This window comes from Galleria mellonella, unplaced genomic scaffold, assembly GCF_026898425.1.
Source record: "Galleria mellonella isolate WM207_F2 unplaced genomic scaffold, CSIRO_AGI_GalMel_v1 utg588, whole genome shotgun sequence".
Classification (NCBI taxonomy): Eukaryota; Metazoa; Arthropoda; class Insecta; order Lepidoptera; family Pyralidae; genus Galleria; species Galleria mellonella.
Genome location: NW_026442124.1, coordinates 656,272 through 676,890, shown reverse-complemented (window position 1 = coordinate 676,890; position 20,619 = coordinate 656,272). Strand labels below are relative to the sequence as shown.

Genomic DNA, 20,619 nt, shown 5'->3' with positions numbered 1-20,619 from the left:
GAATTATCTAAAGATTATTTACAAATATACGCTCCAGAATCGTTTTTTTTTGTCAATATTTCTATTTTATGACAACTGTCGATATCTATATATTGTATGAGTCGTGGTATAACACTATGGATATTCATTATGTTTCCTTTTTTGTTTTTAATTATATTTTTTATTGTATTGTTACTTTGGAAAGGTACATGTATTTTAATTTTTTCCTAGTTTCGTCGATATGACGCCGGTGCCAACTCTTATAATGTAATAATTACTTGCGATGTGGTTGCTATGGTAACGATTGATATGCAAACAAAACAATAATGGATGTAGTTGATTATTAGTTTTCAGTATTTCTTTTAAAGCTAGAAGATTATAAGCGTAATAATATTTAAGATTTTGTGGGTGTTGAGTTGCGCTACAATATCTGATGGCAGAATTGCATATACTGGGACAATTGCAATGTGCATCAAATTTTGAAGAGTCGACTTCATTATTTTGTCGCTATACATTTCAAACTGGTATGTTTACCATTGATTTATCGTTAATATTCTAAGTGATCTTAAGCATCTAATGTATACCTATAGAATTATTCGTAATCGTGAAGCGAAAAACTAGTTGTCTTTGGATAAAATATAAAATAGATATCACAGCAAAATTGTTAAATTTATAATATAATTAAATTCAGTTTTTAGTAATAATATCTACTTTTTGCCTTTTGCCAAACTATTAAAATTTTAGTCTTTGAGAATAAATTAATTACCTCATGGTGTGGTTTATATCAAAAATTCAAATATTTTGTAATTTCAACTATGCTTTTCATTCAGTTTTATGAATACTATTATTAGGTAGGGTCCAATACAAATTTCAGGCCCAAATTGGACAATTCTATCTGGATGTCCAGAAGGACAGACTACATCAGCTAATCCAAATTACAATAAGTCAAATATTTGGGCTCATCCACTTGACATTCATTATATTACAAAAGGAATTCAGGGTAAGTGATAAAGGTATAGTATAAGACTGCTACTTTAGTTAAAACAAGTAAATAAGCTTATTTTTTTATCTCTAAGACCATGATGTGATTTCTCTTTAATATTCGGTTTAAGTGTATTTAGGCATAAGTATTGTGTTAGTAGCAGTATTTTTTTTCATAATTACATAGGAATTCTATTGAATAATAGCTTTTACCTGTAACTCATGTGACTGTGATGTTAAACAAGCAAGCTTCCATCTCTTGTATTGAGACTACTCAATGATATTCCGACTTATCCACATCTTGCCGGAGTTGTGTCAGATGGCTATTGTTTGTATTTAGATAATTAAAATAAAAAGCTTATATCTATTATTGTTATATAGTCATTATTATTTATAGTTATACAGTATGAATGTATTGGGAGACTGTAAAGCTCACCCACTAAAAATAATATTCAAAAAGTTTATTTATAATTATAGTTGACTAACATGGTCATATTGATGATATCCTGAAGAGAGAAGTTGCATTGATCTAAGATTGTACTAGTTCCTCATTTTATAATAATAATAATTAGACAAGTTTGTTGATGAAAAATTTTCCACAATTTTTTTACCTCTTCTCTACCAGAAAGAGAGGCTTTATAAAACTTGTCAACTTGAGTAATTCTGTATCACTCTTGTTTCTATCATCAGGCCAAAACATAACCCAATACATAATTTGTATTGGGTTGTTTCGGTTTGAAAATGGTAGTAAAATTATAGTGTGGAGGATAACAGCTTAGATTATAGGAATGGCAACATGTGTAGGTTTCCATGGGCGTGTGTTTTTTGTGTGTCAGTTATTGTATAAAAGTGACGGTGATCACATTTCACTCAATTGAGCCATTAATTTGTTTACTATTTTAAATTGTATAAAAACTTATATTAATATTAGTATTCATTTATAGGGTGGCCTAAATTAGTAGTGCAAGTGAGTTGCTTGGACTTGCTTGGACGCTCGTGGATAGTGGGATACAGCTGCTGTAGCCTACCAGTTACTCCTGGACATCATATATTGGAAGTACCTTGTTGGGAGCCAGTAGGTACCTCTGTGACAGATAGAATTCGTCAATATTTTCTTGGCGGATCACATCAGCTTTTGCAAAAGGATATAATTAATTTGGGAACAGATAGGTGATTACAATATTGTTATATAAAATTTTGATGTCTGGGATACCCTGGCGTGTATCATTATAATATCAGAGTGTAAACTCAAGCAAAATAGAGAAATTTATGGGCTATTTTCGATTATTGGTTCTGTCCAAATCATATTAGATTAAATTAGATAAATTAGCTAAAATTAGAATTTCTCTCTCTCTCTCTAAAGTGTTCATGCACTTTAATTTCTTTTTTATAGAGAGATAATAGAGATAGAAAAGGCGAGAGAGGAGGGAGAGTGAGTCCTTCTTCTCCCTCTAGGGTTAGTATTCTTAAATACCATTTGAATTAAATTGCTAAATAATAATAAACATATCATTGAAATTGATACAAATATAATAAAAAAAAAATAATGGTTTTCAAACTTGAAGGTCCTATGGAGGTGTGGTGCTGGATGCCGAGGCTTGTACATCATTTAGTTTGCAATCTATAACGGCTTCTCACTGTCACCTGCGTTGGCCCCAATTATTTTTTACTATGTTTATGTATAGTTATTAATTGTGGAATTAAATACTAGATGTTTCAGAAATATTTATTCAAGGTACTTAACAACACTTCTATGTCTTATTTCCAGGTTTAAATTAAAAACTAAATCAAAAGGATCGATTAAGTTAGAAATAGATTTGATTTTAAGAAATTTTACTCATTTTGGCGTAGAATATAAGTAGAATATACAATGAAGATAATTACTTACCTTGGTATTACATTGTTGTCTATATTAATTCAATTTACTGTTATGGATTATATTAATGAAAATATGCAGCTAGATGGAAATTTGGAAAACGTGTTTGATCTCAATATTACTAGTCACAAGAAACAATTAGATGATATTATGAACAAAAATCTTGCTCAAAAGCGTGATGCATTTTATTACCCTACACATGCCAAGTATGTAAAGAAGAGGGCTACTACTTCTCCATCCAATAAGTCATTTATAAACTCGACATTGCCAGACATTTCATTAGAAATATCCACGGATTTTTCGACTACAGTAGTAGATGAATTGTATGATTATAATGTGACTACTACAGATGTAGTTTACACCAGTACAGAAATTGGTAATGAAACGGAAATAACTTTATTTCATGAAAATAATAATACAACAACTATACCAAAGCTACCAAAGAGAAATATTTATATGGATTGCAGATGTAACTTATTAGTAAGTCTGTTTGGTTTTTGTATTTATATCTTCTGATCATATTTCCTTACATTTAAACCCTATAATAAAAAAGAAAAAAAAAATCAGTTGAAATCTTTAGTCCCAGCCCTTCTATGATTGCAAGCGAACATGAGGATTTCATTTATATTTATTTTCATAGATATTCGGAACGATTTCTAACAAAAACACGCTCACAAGCGTAACAATAAAATTAATTTCACAGTTACATGACATCAAAATATTAACGAGTATTTCAATTATCTATGAAAGACACAAATCTCGTTGAAACTTAAAAACTCACTGAATTTTTTTATTTAATTAATGTTCAAGGCATTGATTTCCATTTCAAATAGTGACAGCGCCTAGAAACTAGATTTTATTCATACTACTTCATTTTTTTTTCAGTATAAAGTGTGTGATATTAATTGCTGCTGTGATACTGATTGTTCAGATAGTGATATAAAGATGTTTCTAGTATGTAACGATAATACCAATATAAACACGAAAGTCGGCGAAAGTGGATATTCTTGTTCCTCTAGTCCCTCGAACATGTTCACACAATCTGGTACGACAATTGCAAATTTATTTTGCGTCATCAAAACAAATTTACCTGTTAAACGAAATATAAATATACAAAAGGTAAGTATGTACTACCATTCATAATTTTAATATATCTAAAAAAAAAATAGCAAAAAGATAAAAATCTGAAAAAATTAAGTTAAAAAAAGATATTTTTGTAAAAGCAAAATATATTTTATACGTTAATAATATTTATATTTTATTTTTTTAGTATGATGCCGCTGCAGTTGACAGATATTATCAATGGCACAGAGATGTAAAGCGTAGACATGTCAATGTATTTAAAAGGCAACCATACAATTATGGTGATCCGTTGTGGGTACTCAAAGATGGAACAATTAGATATATGGGTAATTCAACATTACTTTTTAAAAAAGATTGTCCTTGTTTACTATTGCCAAAAAAGATATTACAATTTTATAGATATCTAATTAATTGCATTAACTTATTATCTATTAACATTCTTTTCGGTTAAAAACTGATTTTTTTCCCGGTTTGATGCATAAAAACATTAAAAATTAAAGTTTTTTTTTAATGTTATCAACCATCCATTTTTATTATCTATTAACATTCTTAGTCATAACGTTCAACCATCCATTTTTGTAGAATCATGCTTGCTGCAGTATGAAATTTATTTGGATTTGTTTTCATTCCTTTAGTAATGAGGTATAGTTTTTTTTTTTTTATTTTGAGTCTGTATAAAAACCCAAATTCACTATGAACTACAGCAAAATTATATATTAATATCGAATTACGGTGTATATTGCAGACTTACCATCATCGGTGGTAAATAGTTATTGCACGAGTAGAAGACCCTTAAGATTTTTGAGAGACGAAACAATAACATGTATGGCCAGCTTAAAGGATCTAGAAATGTTTCATATTCTAAAGGCTTCTGAGGACGTAAGACTTGTTAGTGTTGTGAAAAATTTATCAGATACTTCCACTTTGGTAAGTTGAAAGATGTTATATTAAATATATGATGCATAGCATGGATTACTGTTTGGCTTAGAAATAAATAAGAATGTTGCGTATATCGAATGGCAATAACGTTATCATTAAGCTAATCTCCTAATATTTAATCAACAAGGAATAATAAAATAACCATTACAAAGCATGCTTTTCATAGATTGTATATTTTTAATAACAAAGAAGTGTGAATGTAGCATTCTTTTTTCAGAATTGTTCAAATCTTCATTGCGTTAATTGGACTATTATTACTTGTAATGACGCGCAGTGTGTTCCCTACAATAAAACCCTACACGAGCCGTCATGTTCTGACAGTTATTGCAGGAATATTGCATCTCATTTTGATTATATATTTTATTATTATGAATCAAAGATAACTAATGCGACCATAAGATTGTATATACAAGAAATATCAACAGCAATACCATTCTTATTGCAGAAGATTGATATAAGATTCCTAATAGCGAATGAAACAATAGATAATATTGTTAAAGTCAGCGGAAATCCTGGTTACATGGCTGGTTTACCCATTATAGCATCATTTACAGAAAGTAATCACACTTACAATTTTTTTAATAAAACATCAACGAACAAGAATTATCTATCCTACCCTGTAAATAAAAATGGAAAATGTATATTATCAAATGTTACTAATAATTTAGTAACTTTTCAGTATAACAAAAGAATGAAATGTCGTTATCAACATGTTGGTAACATTAGTTCATATAGTCGTACTGAGACTTGCAAAACACTTCAAGAGAACATAATTAAATTACTAGGATTACAACATAATATTGTAATATCTCCATATGGGAATTCGTACAACATTAAAGATGATGATTGGATATCTATGCAAAAAAATATTCCCGACAAAGGACTTGTTTATGGTGAATACAATGCACAACATCTAAGACTACATTGTTATAATATAATAACAGGCATCTCATTAATATTCACTTATGCTGACATCAGCGACAAAGAAGGGGCAAAACTATTGGCTGCCAAATTGGATACAAACGTCAGAAATATAAGTTTCAATGTTGACATTACAGACATTTCTGTAATTTTAACTATGGACATAATATTCTTAGATCAAACTAAGCCGAGTATATATGAATATGCAGCGGGACCGCAACTGAATATTCACTTGCCGGGCGATTTCTTTTTCCCTTTCCCTTCAAATGGATGTCAAAACCATAATTGTTATCATATTCTGCCACTTATAATGATGGTGTATTGCTATCGACATTTTACCAAATAAAATAACTTGTGACATAACTAATAATTTTATTTTGAAATAATTTAAATACTTTTGTTACTTCTATCACTTCTAACTTGGCATCGCCTTTCAAGGACTTGTGAGATTCAGAGCCTGAAAACAAAACTCAATTTAGGATACCGCCATTGTACCCATTTGTTAGAAGTGGTTAGAAGTCCCTTTGTGTAAAAATATGTCAACAACGGGTAACAAAGTATAAATTGAAAGATGTTGGTTAGAAAAGAAGTTTTTAATATAGCCGAATCAGGAAATGAGAAACACTGACATAGTAGCTACCATACGCAAATCGAAATTAAAGTTACCGCTATTTACAATATTTTTACATTAACAAAATCGATCTCTGTATGTGTTATCCTATTTTATACTTCTTCATCCATAACATACATTTTACAGACGTCAACTGAAGCTGTATATTTAGCAATGTGACTACATCTTGGAAGACCCACGTTGTATAATGTTTTAGATAATTTAAGATACTTAATTTATATTATTGGTTTCGTGTAAAATTTTAGAATAATTACTTCTAAGGAGGACTTATAAGAGGTACTCTCTTATAATAATTTTATAATAAACGAAGCTATGTGTTAAATGAATGTATTCGTGCTAAAGTAGTTCTGGATGTTTAAAATATCAACATTATATAAATACGTAAATGCAATAATTATAATGTTTTAAACATTAAATAGTAAGGTTCAAGTTTGATGTAAATTATAATAACAAAAATCATTATAAACAATAACATCTAAGTATGTTGTGACAGTAAATATAAAATATTTCAAAACGATTCCTGAGGATTTTTATATAATTTTATAAAGACATCTGAATAAAGCTTTATATATAACTTATGTACTAATTACGAAAAGATTACAAGACATTTGACTAGTGTTGCCAGTTTGGGGATTTATATTGTAATTTTGGCCAAATTTTTTTTATTGTGAAAATTTGGAGAAATAAAATTCTTGGAGTAATTTTTGTAGAAAAGTTAATAAAGTTTTGAAAAATTTGAATAGTTTTGGTGTTCGTAAAGTAGTATAGAGATAGCAAAACAGAGAATAGGATATGAGGAGAAGATCAGATAAAAGCAGGAATAGAAGGAATGTTTGACCCGTGTTTCGTAGTTCTTTTGGTTGTACATGGCATAACATAGTAAAAAACTTCTTAAAAGGCTAAAAGTCAGAAAATCGAATCGATTTGAAGAAAAAAATATTTAACAGTTAGGTATAAATCAAAGTTCGCATCCATTAATGTTGCATTCGACAGAAAACAATTTTAAGAATCTTGGTGGAAAGTGAAATAAAAAATCTACTCATCAACTGCTAGTTGGTTTTGCCCTAATACCGAGAGTTGATATAATTTGTACATATTCTTTGGTCATTAGTAGTATTCTAAATTCTTGGGCTGCAAGTTATTACTTAAAAATAAACTATAATAATATTCGGTTTAATGAATTGCTAATTTTATTTGTATAAAATAAGATCTATTTTGAGTAACCAAATATTGAATAGGAGTTTAAAGATTCATTTTTAAATATTTATCAAATTTTGAATTTGGTAATTTAATTTTGGAATATAAAGAAAATTGACCATTGTTTATCAGTGTCAGTTATTTCAGATTTTTTCGATAGTAAACATCAAGACAGGATATAAGAGGATATTTTGTTTTTTTTTTTTTTGGCTGTGGAGTTCTATTTGAAGTAAATTATACTTTATACTAAGTCTATATTCCTTCCAATTTTAAACTGTAATTTTAATAAAAAAAATATTTCGATACTTAATATAGATATTGCCAATGAAGTTCTAAACTTCACTAAGATAGGGGAGAACTTTTTGGTCTATTGGACTGGGTTGATTGACTATGAAATGGCTTTTTCAAAACATAACACTAATTAAGTTATATGCGAGATTCTATCAACTGTAATAAATTTCACAAATTACTCAAATTATTATACCACGTGGGTCTCGTTACGGTTTGTGCAGACGAAGAAATTTTTGTCCACAGAGAATAGATTTCCCATGTTAGTTGCGGACTTACACACTCGCATAATGAAATTTTGTGGAGTATGGTGTGGATGGTCTCTCCGTCTGCTTATACCCTTAGATGTAGACACTATTTAGCACGGTAATCTCGCTACGAACCTATGCGACGTAAGTGTAAACTTTGCGATCGTCTGGCGTACGCGCGAGGTATTCGCGCTCGATGAGTCCCTCGATGCGCTTCTTGATAACTACCGGCGACGGCAGGAACCGCGCGCGGAGTTGTTCCGTTACCTCGGCCACCAGCAGCGTGTGCTGAGGACATTTCATTATATTTACAGCATCACTAAAGATATAACGAACAGTGAATGTTTTATTATATTTCAGCAAAAGGTCATAAATATTTCCGAAAGTCGGAAGAATCATGATCGAACAGTTGCAATCTATAACGATAAAGAGAGTACCGTTGTGTTAGATGTTTATGTTATATTTTTATGTGAACTGATATTTTATTGTCAATACAAAATATGACTAAATACTTGCATATATTATGTTTAGCCATAGGTATCGTTTTCACAACAAAGATTTGTCACATGCCGAGTGACGTGGAATGTAATCTGTGAGAGTTTACAAGCGCGCGCCCCGCTCACAGATCATATATGCGAAGAAAGTCCATTCGACAATAAAGAATTTGAATAGATATAAAACTTACCGCCATTTTCTTTCTGGCTTTCATAATGCGCACGATTGCGGCTTCGATCTCATGCTTACGATCCTCGTCCACTTTGTTGCGTGTTTCTCGTCGTTCTGGCTCTGATTCACCTTTAGCGGCTACTGTTTGGATCTTCACTCTAGATTTCACAAAATAATAACAACAATAGCAATAGAATTTTCTTTTTCTTCAGAAGAAATTTCAAAAAAGTTTCTTCAAAATTTTGTTTATAATAAAGAGTATTATTGTAAGCGAATACAAATTTTTTTTAAATTTGGTCAATTTATCAACTTATATTTTTTTTCTGTCTTGAAGATAATAATTTACATTTTTAGGGCTTAACAAATATATAAAAAGTTTTACAGTCAAATATATAATTGTGGTAAGAAACTGTCATTTACGGTTATTAAAACATTATAACAACATTACAAATACATACCTGTATAGTTTAGATGTGAAGGCGTCATTTACATAGAATTGATGAGATGGTTCTATTTCCTTGGTCTTGGGATGTTTTATGAGTACTCTCTGCGTAGGTTTTCCCATTGCTAGCGACTGTAAGGCGCGGACTAGGTCCTTCTCCGGGATATCAGTCTCGTTGAGTATTTCCTGTAAGTATAGAGGCATCGTATACAATATTACAATGTAGGTAGAAACAATGAGAAGTATTTAAAGGTTCATTGTTTGATTTCTTTATCATGAGTGTTAAATCCTTAATTATTAGTGCAGAGTTCACAGGGTAATGATTTTGACCACCAGTAAAAACAATTCAAAGATGACAGCAATGAAACAAGTTTTACAAGGTTCAGCATTTTTTCCCTGTCACAAATTCTTCATCATGTATATTTATGTTAGTAGAAGGTAAAACAACAGTAAATGAGTGGTGCTAGTACCTCGTACGTGAGTCGTTCGCGCTTGTTGAAAAGCAGCAGCACGCACATCTGGAAGGGCGAGACCTGTATGATATGGCGGCGTGGCGCGGCGGCGGCGGCAGCGGCGGCGGCGGCGGGCGGCGAGTGAGGAGAGCGTGGCGGCGACGCGGATGCGCCGCCCGCGCCGCCCGCAGCGCCGCGGAATGTTGCATGCAGGTCCACGTTGCCGAGCTGCGGCTGCAACGACAGTTGGCGCCCCGAATGCTTCGCTAGATAGAAACTGCAGAGAAACAACAAATGTCACAATAAATACACTCACAGCACATCATATCCTTAATATACATATCGAAATACCAATCTAGAGATTCAGTCTTAATTAAAGACAGATTAGCGAAATACAGAGGTGTTTCGCTGGAAAACGTAGTATTTAACGTAAAGCTTGTCGTCGTTCATTGACGTATCTCATCAGTAATAGAAACAAGATCTACCTATATATAGCCCTGAACATATACCTTCTTATAATTTATAATACTTACTATGAGCACTAAACATTCAATAAATTTCTGGAATTTACTAACACTTGAAACCATTGTTTACAGTACAGTTTTAGACATTGATACTTTGGCTTATCAAGCTGTTATCGTTAAATAATATACCACACTAGCTTTTGTCCACAATTTTGAACGAGTAGAATTTAGAAGCAAGTACTACTTCTAGATGACATATCAAGATAAAACATACATAATTTTTCCTTTAGGAGTACTACTGTAAAAATAGCATTCAATTTGGTAGTGTTTAGTTTTGGAGTAGTTTTTAAGTGATGCCGGAGGAAACCTTCAGTTAGATAAAAATGATTGTTTCGTCTTTCATTGCTTTGATTATTATAAGGACTCTAATTAGTAAGATTATAGTTTTTATGATCTAAAGGTAATGTAGAATGATATAGTTATTATACATACCTCCTGAATACATCAAAAGCATTCCTGGGTGCTGTGGGTATGTTACACTTGGGCGTGACGCTCTGGGTTGGCCACAAACCAGTAGTGAGTACGCGCACCGATAGATCCACCCCATGAAGATTGGTCTGCCGACAAACATTGGTCTTATTAATACAATTGGGATAGTCAAACAAGCTCAAATTCATATTTAATGTGTTTTTAACGCGACACGGTAAAAAAAAAATTTATATATACACGAACAAATAATTCCGAACATATATATATATATATCAAATACATGAAATGGTATATTTTTATATCAGACTAGCTACCAGCGGCTTCGTTCTTGTGATCGGTATATGTTCATTGACCGGGATAAAAAGCCTTTAACCTTCTATAAGCTATATAGTATTAGTAACTTTTTTTTAATCTAAGCAATATATTTTCTAATAACTCACCCCGGTTGACAGCACATGCTCCTTAAATTCTTCCATGATAGTGTTGGATACGGTCATGTCCTTGAACATGCCTTCAAGTTTCGAGGTGAACTGACTACCGCACTCAGTCTGTAAGTTCAAATTCATATTATAAAATAATAACTGCCGTGTAGTCCCGGCATAGAATAAGCTAGCCTTTCTTTTCCCGTGGGTGTCGTAGAGGCGACTAAGAAAATTTAACGGTCGAAAGATGGGCAGCAGCATCCCTTTGAGGGGAGGAAGGGATTGTTAGTAATGCAGACTACCAGTACCATTGCTGGCAATATACCCTGTCAGGTCGACTTCCACGTCGTTTACCTTGGAAACGATCATGTTGAATTCCAGATGTATTCTTCATGATGGGCTAACTGACCTGCTTTCTCATTCTCACCTATCATCCCTCACTGGTGCCCCGCCAGCGTATACTGTTTGCGTAGGTGGTGTTACCATTCCATTATCATCCATTATCTCCCTCTCAGAATATCAGTAAAGGCAAAAACCCCTCTTTTTGAGGGAGGTCCTATGTTCAGCAGTGGAGAGTAGGCGACTGATATGATGATTATAAAATTATATAATTATTAATAAAATTTCATTACTACGCAAAAATGAAATGAAAGTTTGGACAATTCCCGTGACCATTTCATTAATATTCATCACGACGCAACAATGGAGACGAATGTCGTCTGTGAGATATAATTTTCTATTATTGATGATCGCTAAAAGTATATTTTCTATTATAGTTTGGCTCTTGTGAACACTTCTTTTAAAATATTATTAAGAAGGATTGGTATTAATACAACAAAGAGTTACGACAAAATATTATTTACTTAATTTCTTGTCATAAGTATGTGTTTATGTGTGCAAATTTACACTAAAATCGTCTACAATAACATAAAAATATTATTTTTTTAAAATACTCGTGTGACCATGGGGTTCTGCGTGAACTCAGGGTTCACGAATTTCATTGGTTCACGAATGCGATCAATTGAAAGGAGGCAATTTTAAGGGATTCGACGTTATAAAGTGAAGGTTACACAGTATGGGAAAAATCATGGCGCGGGTCACATAATGTAGTTTGTAAACTTATTTGCGCTAGTGCTGGTATGGAAGGGTTTTTTTCCGGTGTGATTTTACTGCTTCGAAATAGTTAACGTGTAAACTTGCCACAATGATTAATAAATCCTGCTTAAAGCCTTTTCTGCAAAATTCTTTATTTGTTCATGGACTGTTAATTAAATTTAAAATTCGTGATATATCTTTATGAATAAAATAGTAGAAACCAAAGATTAAATCATATCCAAGGACTTTAAGCATGATTTTGTTTACAAGTATTAGATGCAACTTGTGTAAAAAGATCAAAACACTCACAAGTTATTGTTTGTAGGATATTGTAAAGAATTTTGCAGAATGTGGATAGGGCGTGGGTTAGGAGGAGAACGCATCACAAATCACTGACCGAATTCTCTATTTGCGAGACATCACCGATTATACAGTGAAAGTCTCGCGGTTCCACATCTCTTAACAAACCTTCTTTCTGGGAAAGGCAAGAAGCAATCATAACACTATGCCTGAATAACTATATTACTGCCTGATTATTAATTATGAAGTATAAGCTAACATATAATTATTGATTTACCTTCAGTTTGGAGATCATATTCTTCTCACTATCATCAGACACAGATTTATTGAGCAAGAGACGCTTGGCTAAGTGTTGTTTGTAATATCTTTCAAATACATCTTTCTCTTGAAGAAAACGGAACAGCACCATAGTTTTGTCTAAAACTGCTTCAATTTCTTGTTCACTCATCTACGAGAATAGATGATAAGTAGGTTATATATATGTGTAATGGAAAAATGATAATTTATTGTATTTTTATTTGAAATTTTTAATAAATTTACACTAATACAACTAAAACAAAATAGAGCTGTTTAGAAATTGTTGAGATAATAACGATCATAAGTAATGTAAATTATACGTACGCCCTTTTCTCCTTTCTTCAGTTTGCCATCGATGAATAATGACAAGAACTCAGGGGATTTATTATTTAAATTGAGAAAATATTCGAAGTCAGAGGCAATCATATGCTTAAATATTTTATCATTATTGAATGAATTCTGTAAAAAGTGATCAAATCTTGCTTTGAGATCAAGTAGGTTCTGTAAAAAGAGAAAAAATAATGTATTAATACAATTAAGTGAAACAATTATGAAATAAGATGTTACTTAATAAAAATGTTGACAATGTGATCATGCAGTTCTGCTTGTGTTATTGTGTGTAAATCTAGTATAAGTGTATAAGTTTATGTGAATGAATTTGTGTAAGTGTAGTGCACGAGAGCGCGGTAGAGGTGCGGGAGACGCACCTGCACGAAGGTGATGGCGTTGGTGTTGTTGTGGTTGTCGGTGACGAGGGCGCGGCCCTGCTCGCGCAGGTGCGCGGACACCGCGTCGGCGACGGTGCGCAGTCCGTCGGGCACGCGCGACAGCAGCTTGTACACGCACGCCAGCTCGCCGGTGCGGGTGTGCATCAGCATGTGAACTACACCAGAATTCTCCATCTGTGAACATACCGTTATTGCAGTGTCACTCTGCTATACTTTTTCAATATATAACAATTAATCAGAGCCTTAGGTAAAGTACGTTTCTATTAGTGACTAGTTTTTATTTACGACTTTATTCCTGTAATCGTTTTTTTTTATACAACTTGGAGGCAATGGTAAACAAGCTGGCTGTCCACCTGATGGAAAGTGGTAACCGTCGCCTATAGACATGAGCAGTGCCATGGACATAACAGAGTATACTATTTCGCCCATGATGCCCCCCATGCGTTGCCATTCCTGAGGACTCAGGTGTTATTCCTCTGTACCCAGTAAATTCACGCCATATCCCACCCTTCAAATCGAAACACAGCCATACAAACACAACTGCTTCACAGTTGAATCACGAATGGGACAGAGGTACCAAAGCAATCGACTTTTTGATTGACTGCGAAAAAATTTAATCTATACCCCTCTCGATCCAAAATATAAAGTTGACTTTCAGTTTAAAAGTTAAAAATCTTAGTTATACTATCACTAATAGAAAAGGTCTAAAAAAATCTAAAACAGACTGATGATCAACACTGCTTTCAGTAGCCTTATAATAATAGTATTCCATAATAAAAAGTCTACTTCATACAATTTGTTATTTGTAATGGGTTGTGCCAAGTAGCAACTAATAATATAATAATGCAACAACAACTCATTAATAGTTACTTCATGAGAAACTTGAATATGTTTTAAGATATTAAATAGTTGTTTGTTATTGAAATTACACTGTACGTAATAATAAGAGCATGAAGTAAAAAGTGCGGCACGATTTAGAACTACAAACTTGATTACATACGGTTGATAGCAAGTGTCTAATGATCCTGTATTACGTGCATGTATTAGATACCTCAACGATTGTCTTCATGTGCTGCTCGATGAGCTCGTGTTCAAGCACTGCAACGACGCGCGGCTCAGTAGTTTCGTCCAAGTAATGGCGGGCACGCTCCGCCTCCTCACTAATACGGGCCTCTACGCGTGCGATGTATACTGCAGCACTGTTTTCTGCCAAGAACTTTTGAGATTCCATCTACAACAGAATATTTAAAATTTTAGTCCAAATGAAATAAGACGGAGATTAGTAACTTTTTCTCTTGCATATTAGCTGTCAGATTTAAAAGTATCAGTTCAAATAGAATACAGGTGTAGGTAGAGAAATGTTCTGTATGTAATATATAATACAGAATAAAAATTAAAATAATATAATAATGTAGAAGCACAAATCTTTGCATATATATTAATAATAAATGCTGTGTCATCAAATAGGTTCACTATGCTGAGTAAAACCAAGTAACTATCAATCAGGAACAGATCATATTCAAATGTTTCAAGATAGAATATCAAATTCTTAACCTTATCTATGTGAAACGAAAAAATACGAGTAAATCCCATAAGTATCAATATACATTCCTGGAATAAATAAAAACAGTACACAAATAATAACGGTTCAAATACCTCCCTTTGTACTCAATAATAATCAGAAATACTCCTCATTGTGTGATGCCACATAATGAATAATCCCTTAACAATGGTGGAGTCCATTTATCATTATTTGAAAATTATATAAATTCCTATACATATACATACCATTTCTTTTCCATCTATTAAAAAAAAAAAAACAGCTTGGCGTGAAAGTATAGATTAATGAAGTGCTCTATTCACATTTTAGGATAGACAGAAACCACATGTAATTTGTATGTATGTTCGGTTGGAAATATAATTTTCAAATATAGAATGGTTGATTTGTGGCATCTTTTACCATATCATATTCAAAGTGTGATTTAAAAAATCTAACTTACCCTATAAAATTCGGCAGATTGGTGTAGAAATGGTGTTTCAAAATCTTCTTCATACACTGCCCGGGAGTTAATTCCAAGGACCATAAGCATCTGGCAGGCGTTACGGATCGCCAATCGGTCTACCACTTCCCCACGACGCTCGCGCGCCACCATCTCCAAGAGAGTTTGTCGTAAGTGGTCACGAATAGACCCATAACGGACAACCTGTGAAATAATTTTTAGGGTTTGCATTAGTAATACTGTGAAAATATATTTTAATTTAACATAGCTAAGTTTCAACAATGAGGTTTATATAGGAAATGAATTGTGATTTGCAGAAAGTCGTTTTTTAACCCTCAATGGCGACAGAGTAAGAATGAAATGTGTAACCATTCTTTTTCTTGCTTTAATTGTACGCGATAGGGTAGTACATATAGCAATATAGTAGTTATAATATTTATAAATTGGCCCAGTAACACATACATTAAATATCGGTTATCTAATATATAATACCGAAAAGAAGAACTCAATCGAAATTAATATAGATATCGGGGCGGTGCCAATATTACCCATGTCTAGTATGAGGCGACAAAAGTAAAACTCATTTGCTTGGGTACCTTTGGCACATTTATGTTTCTGGGGTGAAACAGTTATTTTTGCATAGCTGTTTCAGTTTGAAGGGTAGGTTATGGCAATGAAATTACAGGGTACAAAGATATAACACTGAACATGGTCCTCAGGAATGGTAATGCATGAAGGGTATCACAAACGACACAGTACATTCTATTTTCTATGGTACTGCTATGTCTATAGGTGACAGTTACTACTTTCCATCAGATTACCCGTCAGCTTGTTTGCCATTCTAAGTTGCATAAAAAGTACAATATAACAATGTAGATGAAGGAAATTGAAGTGAACCTTTTGAATTGAGAGACATTTTTGTTTAATTAACTTGAAGTTGATTGAGAGTGATACATGAACTGCATCTATTTTACGTGTATGTGCTTATTTTGTATAATAAGTAAGTGAAATGTGCTTATGAGGGTATAGGTTTAAATTTGAATTTGATGTAGAAAAAGTTGAGATAGAAAATTTATCTAGTTCACAGTAATAGTGCAATTCATCGAAATTTAGTCCAGATTACAGGTGTCGTCTATATTTTATTACATATTACTACACCTGATTTAAATATAACTTTAATGTTTATTGAATTTATAAATTATACAAGTAACTAATTGCATATATTAAATAAGTTTATATACATACAGTAGTAAAGATGTGTTAGTTATTTCTTTTCAAAAGTTGAATTAATATAGATATACCCGTATACCCACCTGATCTCTAAAAATGATTAGTCCTAGATTGTATACATTGTCCACTTCATTTTGCTGTACATATACCCTGTCCATATACATAAGGATATCACGAATCATGACCATGCTAGTTTGGTGGTCAGTCCAGGCATTGTTCAGTGTTTGAAGAAAGCTGTTGTTTAAAGAATGGATCACATCTTTCCTGACCTAAAATAATAGAAGAAATGGAAACTTAGAAACTAATTATAAGTATATAATGTACTATATGATACATTATATACTTATATGGATATAATTAAATAAATAATAGAATAAATGTAAGGTTCCTAATAGAGGACTGTTTTAAACAATTAGAAACATCAATGAAGGTATCATCAATCTGATTGAATGTAATCATGACTTATTATTCATATTTTTTCTCATAAAATCATACCAATATAATTTTGGTATTTCAAGTAAGATGACCTATGTTAAGAAAACAATAAATATCTGGGGGCAACCCACAATGAATTTCAGAAATTATGACACTAATGAACCTATCTTCATGATACTATTCCTAATGTATTTTTTCTCCACTGCAGGTGATTTAACTGAATTTCCTACCTTCATATAAAAATATACCTTAGTTTCAAGATGGTTTGTTACTACTTCTTTTAATCCAGTATAGAGCCTTTCCCCATGTTTGTGTAGAACCATAGTATAAGCATTACGGTAGAGCTCTTCAAAAGATAAACCAGAGTTGTTTTTCTTTTGAATTTCTTGTATTGCATTTTTTAGTAAGCTCCATATACTCTCCACATACTTTTCATCCATAGTCATCTGGAAAATAAATGTTTTGTAATACATACATAAACCTGTAATAAAAAGTAGATATGGTTAGAATACTTTATGTCTTAATACATGATTTTATTACATTAGTGGTATTATTTCAATTTCATTACCCTTATGGTCAATTAAAAAAAGCTGATGTACTTTTTGTTCAGACAGATAAGTAATTACACAATAACAGAGAAAACTACAATCTATTTCTATTCATAACATTATTTATTAGGGGGAAGGAGGTTATTAGTAATGGAGAGTTAGCTACATTGCTAGCAATATACCCTGCCAGGTTGACCTTAAAATTATATTAATACAACAATGATGCAGTTGTAAGAAACTTGTAAACTTCACATATAGTTTTATGATGAAGATAATTTATAATTTCTTTGTTATTTGCTAAATATAGGTTCTACAACTATAGGGAAAGGTTTATGTTATCTGCAATTTGAAGCATAACTATCCATTAAAAAAAAAAATAGTTTTTGCTATGTGTGTGATGTGTGACTTATCCAATTATGTGTCTTTTCATCCCAAATACTAAGTGTACATAATAATTATGATGTTAAAGTTTCAAGAAGTAATAAACATTCATAATAGTAGTAAAAAAATCCTTCAAATTATGTTATCAGTCATGATTGTTGGCACTTGGTGGAACTTTGTATATATTACTATAAAAAAACACATTGTATTTTTCCACAATAAAAATTTATTGTGAAAATTTATTTTTTCTTTCATGAAAGACAAGTGTTTTTCTAATTAAAAAAATAATACAAACTAAAACAAACTAATTTAAAGTATATTAATATTTAATATACTTTAAATTAGTTCGGTTTAACATTAGTATTAATTGTATTTGCTATATGCAGTAGTATATAAAATTACATTTGATTTCTCTATGCAGCCTTAATCAATAAAATAAATAAAAGTGTGAATTATGAAGGTACATAAACTAATATATCAATAATATTTATATCTCTATGCTTAAGTGGTTTTATTGTGTGCATTTGATACAGATCATTGTTGTACTGATTGTTGCCCTGACATGTTGTATTATTTGTATGTACTAACCCACGTGTCTGGATACATTTGATAATATGGTTCAGAGTAATTCCATACTTGAAATTTTCTAGTCATTGTAAATAATTTTAATATTTTTCTGAATTATACAAACATTGTAAAACTTCAAAACAGAAGTAACAAAACATTAAATAATAACAATATGAAAATAATATTTTAGCTTTTGATTGGTTTTTACACTTGTCAAAATATAATTATTATGACATATTGATTACAAAAAATGTTCAAAGTTAAAATAATTGCATTTCTGTTTTTAAAATATGTGACATTCAAGAATTGCCATATACTTTAATACAAAACCTACATATAATATTAATTACAATGCAACATTTAGAATTATTAAATATGTTTAGAAAAGTATCAAATGCATTTTGTCTTGCATTTTTGATTTGAACATTATAAAAGTTTAAAAAAATCTGATACTGGGGTTTAGAATAAAAGAATTAAAGAATAATATTGTAAATTCTCCAATTATTAGGTATAGTTAATAGATGATTTGACTTATGAAATGAATAGAATGGTAATATGAATATCAGAGTTAATCATTAAATTTATTTTGAAAGAGCTATCACAAATATTTTTTTACAAAATGCATAGACTACCCAGTAATTTGAAATAAAAGTATAGTTTTGTCACTAGTAAGTTATCATAAAGCACATTCATTACAATAGAGCTTTTCTTTATTAAGCTATATGAAATTACCAATTTACCCAGATTCACTAATGATGTATTAATTCCTAAGAAAAAAGAACAAAAATGATGGTATGAATTTCCAGATGAGTGAAGATGTACTTAAGTAATAAATTAGTGATTATTATAACTGAAGATTGTTACTGAAAATATATAATGAAATATCTAGATTAAAAATAGTTAACTTTCACAACTTACGGGAAAAGCTCTGATTCGCATTTTGCCTGGTTTATCCTTCGGCAACGCACTCTTCATTTTTGCGGCTAAAAATTGACACCAACAAAACACTAAATAGATAACAAACTTTCTTCACTGTTCATTTGCAGTTACAGGAATATTTCATTGTTGCTCTCATTTACATCTGAAATTATTATTTAGTGTGTATAAAGCAAAGGAAACGTCATTCAATTCATAAACAGACACAGATCAGTACATCGGAATGACTTAATAGTAGCTTTGTTAGTTGTTTGTAGATTAGTATAAAGAATACAAGATGTGTTAATTTTTTTATGCTATTTTAAACGAAATGATATATAAACACGAAACAGGGTATCTATGAACATTGAATTAGAAAAGAGTACGAGAAATAAAGCCTGTGACAGTGACAAATATTACAATCAGAATCGGACATCTCTTTCACTCCTAGTCGTGTTCATAGTATTTAATATTGATATTTTTATTGTAAACCGTTTTTAAGTAACTATAATAACTTACGGATAGTTAAATGATTTACTGTAGAATTATTCACATAAACTTTAATGTACTAGAACACATTTAAAAGGATTTTTTCCATTTCTCTCCTTCCTCTCGTCTATAATTTTCAATGAATCATAGACTTTTATTTTTTTTCATAGATAATAGAGTACACCTATAGACAATATATATTGCCAGCTTTATAACTATTTCTCAATTTTGACAAACGAGAGATACGTGTTTTTCTACTGACTGATGTTACTGATTCTAATAACTGCACCGTAAACGTGTCTATAGCATAAATTTGTGTAAATTTATGTATATCTATAATACCATGTAAATACTTACCTATCTATTTATAGATTTATTACCACAGATCATAGATTATGGATTGAACCTGCGGTTTTTTTTATACAGCAGAGAGATATTATCCTTCATTTAAATCTTACGATTTATTACGTAGAAAGAGAATCAGTTACTATTCTTAATCTATGTTAAACCTCAGATTAATTACTATTGTTTTAGCAGGTACAACTATTATACTTTA

At 31.5% G+C, this 20,619-nt stretch overlaps 3 protein-coding genes across 7 annotated transcripts; 2 read left to right on the top strand and 1 right to left on the bottom strand.

The window, feature by feature from the left end:
* The first annotated feature begins 183 nt into the window (after nucleotides 1–183).
* On the top strand, nucleotides 184–2,034 carry LOC113517116 (uncharacterized). The gene is made up of 3 exons (XM_031907751.2): nucleotides 184–503; nucleotides 831–979; nucleotides 1,905–2,034. Exons 1-3 carry the CDS (start codon nucleotides 413–415, stop codon nucleotides 1,917–1,919), a joined length of 255 nt encoding a protein of 84 aa, XP_031763611.2. The 5' UTR covers nucleotides 184–412; the 3' UTR covers nucleotides 1,920–2,034.
* Nucleotides 1,913–6,142, top strand: LOC113517119 (tectonic-1). 3 transcript variants are annotated; one of them, XM_052899575.1, is made up of 6 exons: nucleotides 1,913–2,035; nucleotides 2,729–3,316; nucleotides 3,722–3,955; nucleotides 4,107–4,245; nucleotides 4,665–4,846; nucleotides 5,076–6,142. In XM_052899575.1, the coding sequence occupies exons 2-6, from the start codon at nucleotides 2,831–2,833 to the stop codon at nucleotides 6,123–6,125; spliced, it is 2,091 nt and encodes a 696-aa protein (XP_052755535.1). In that variant the 5' UTR covers nucleotides 1,913–2,035; nucleotides 2,729–2,830; the 3' UTR covers nucleotides 6,126–6,142. The 3 variants fall into 3 exon arrangements, with proteins under 3 accessions (XP_052755535.1, XP_026757502.2, XP_031763610.2); XM_026901701.3 differs by having other exon boundaries at nucleotides 1,997–2,130; XM_031907750.2 differs by lacking the exon at nucleotides 1,913–2,035 and adding an exon at nucleotides 2,374–2,416.
* LOC113517117 (cullin-3-B) lies at nucleotides 6,132–20,236 on the bottom strand. 3 transcript variants are annotated; one of them, XM_026901699.3, is made up of 16 exons: nucleotides 20,094–20,236; nucleotides 19,578–19,740; nucleotides 17,412–17,609; nucleotides 16,812–16,997; nucleotides 15,499–15,702; nucleotides 14,550–14,729; nucleotides 13,478–13,672; nucleotides 13,095–13,271; nucleotides 12,751–12,921; nucleotides 11,097–11,204; nucleotides 10,660–10,784; nucleotides 9,722–9,980; nucleotides 9,268–9,437; nucleotides 8,829–8,967; nucleotides 8,279–8,431; nucleotides 6,132–6,236 (listed from the first exon to the last, which is right to left on the bottom strand). In XM_026901699.3, the coding sequence occupies exons 2-15, from the start codon at nucleotides 19,632–19,634 to the stop codon at nucleotides 8,279–8,281; spliced, it is 2,322 nt and encodes a 773-aa protein (XP_026757500.2). In that variant the 5' UTR covers nucleotides 19,635–19,740; nucleotides 20,094–20,236; the 3' UTR covers nucleotides 6,132–6,236. The 3 variants fall into 3 exon arrangements, with proteins under 3 accessions (XP_026757500.2, XP_026757499.2, XP_052755534.1); XM_026901698.3 differs by lacking the exon at nucleotides 20,094–20,236 and adding an exon at nucleotides 19,813–19,969; XM_052899574.1 differs by lacking the exon at nucleotides 6,132–6,236 and having other exon boundaries at nucleotides 6,358–8,431.
* Between the last annotated feature and the right edge of the window lie 383 nt (nucleotides 20,237–20,619).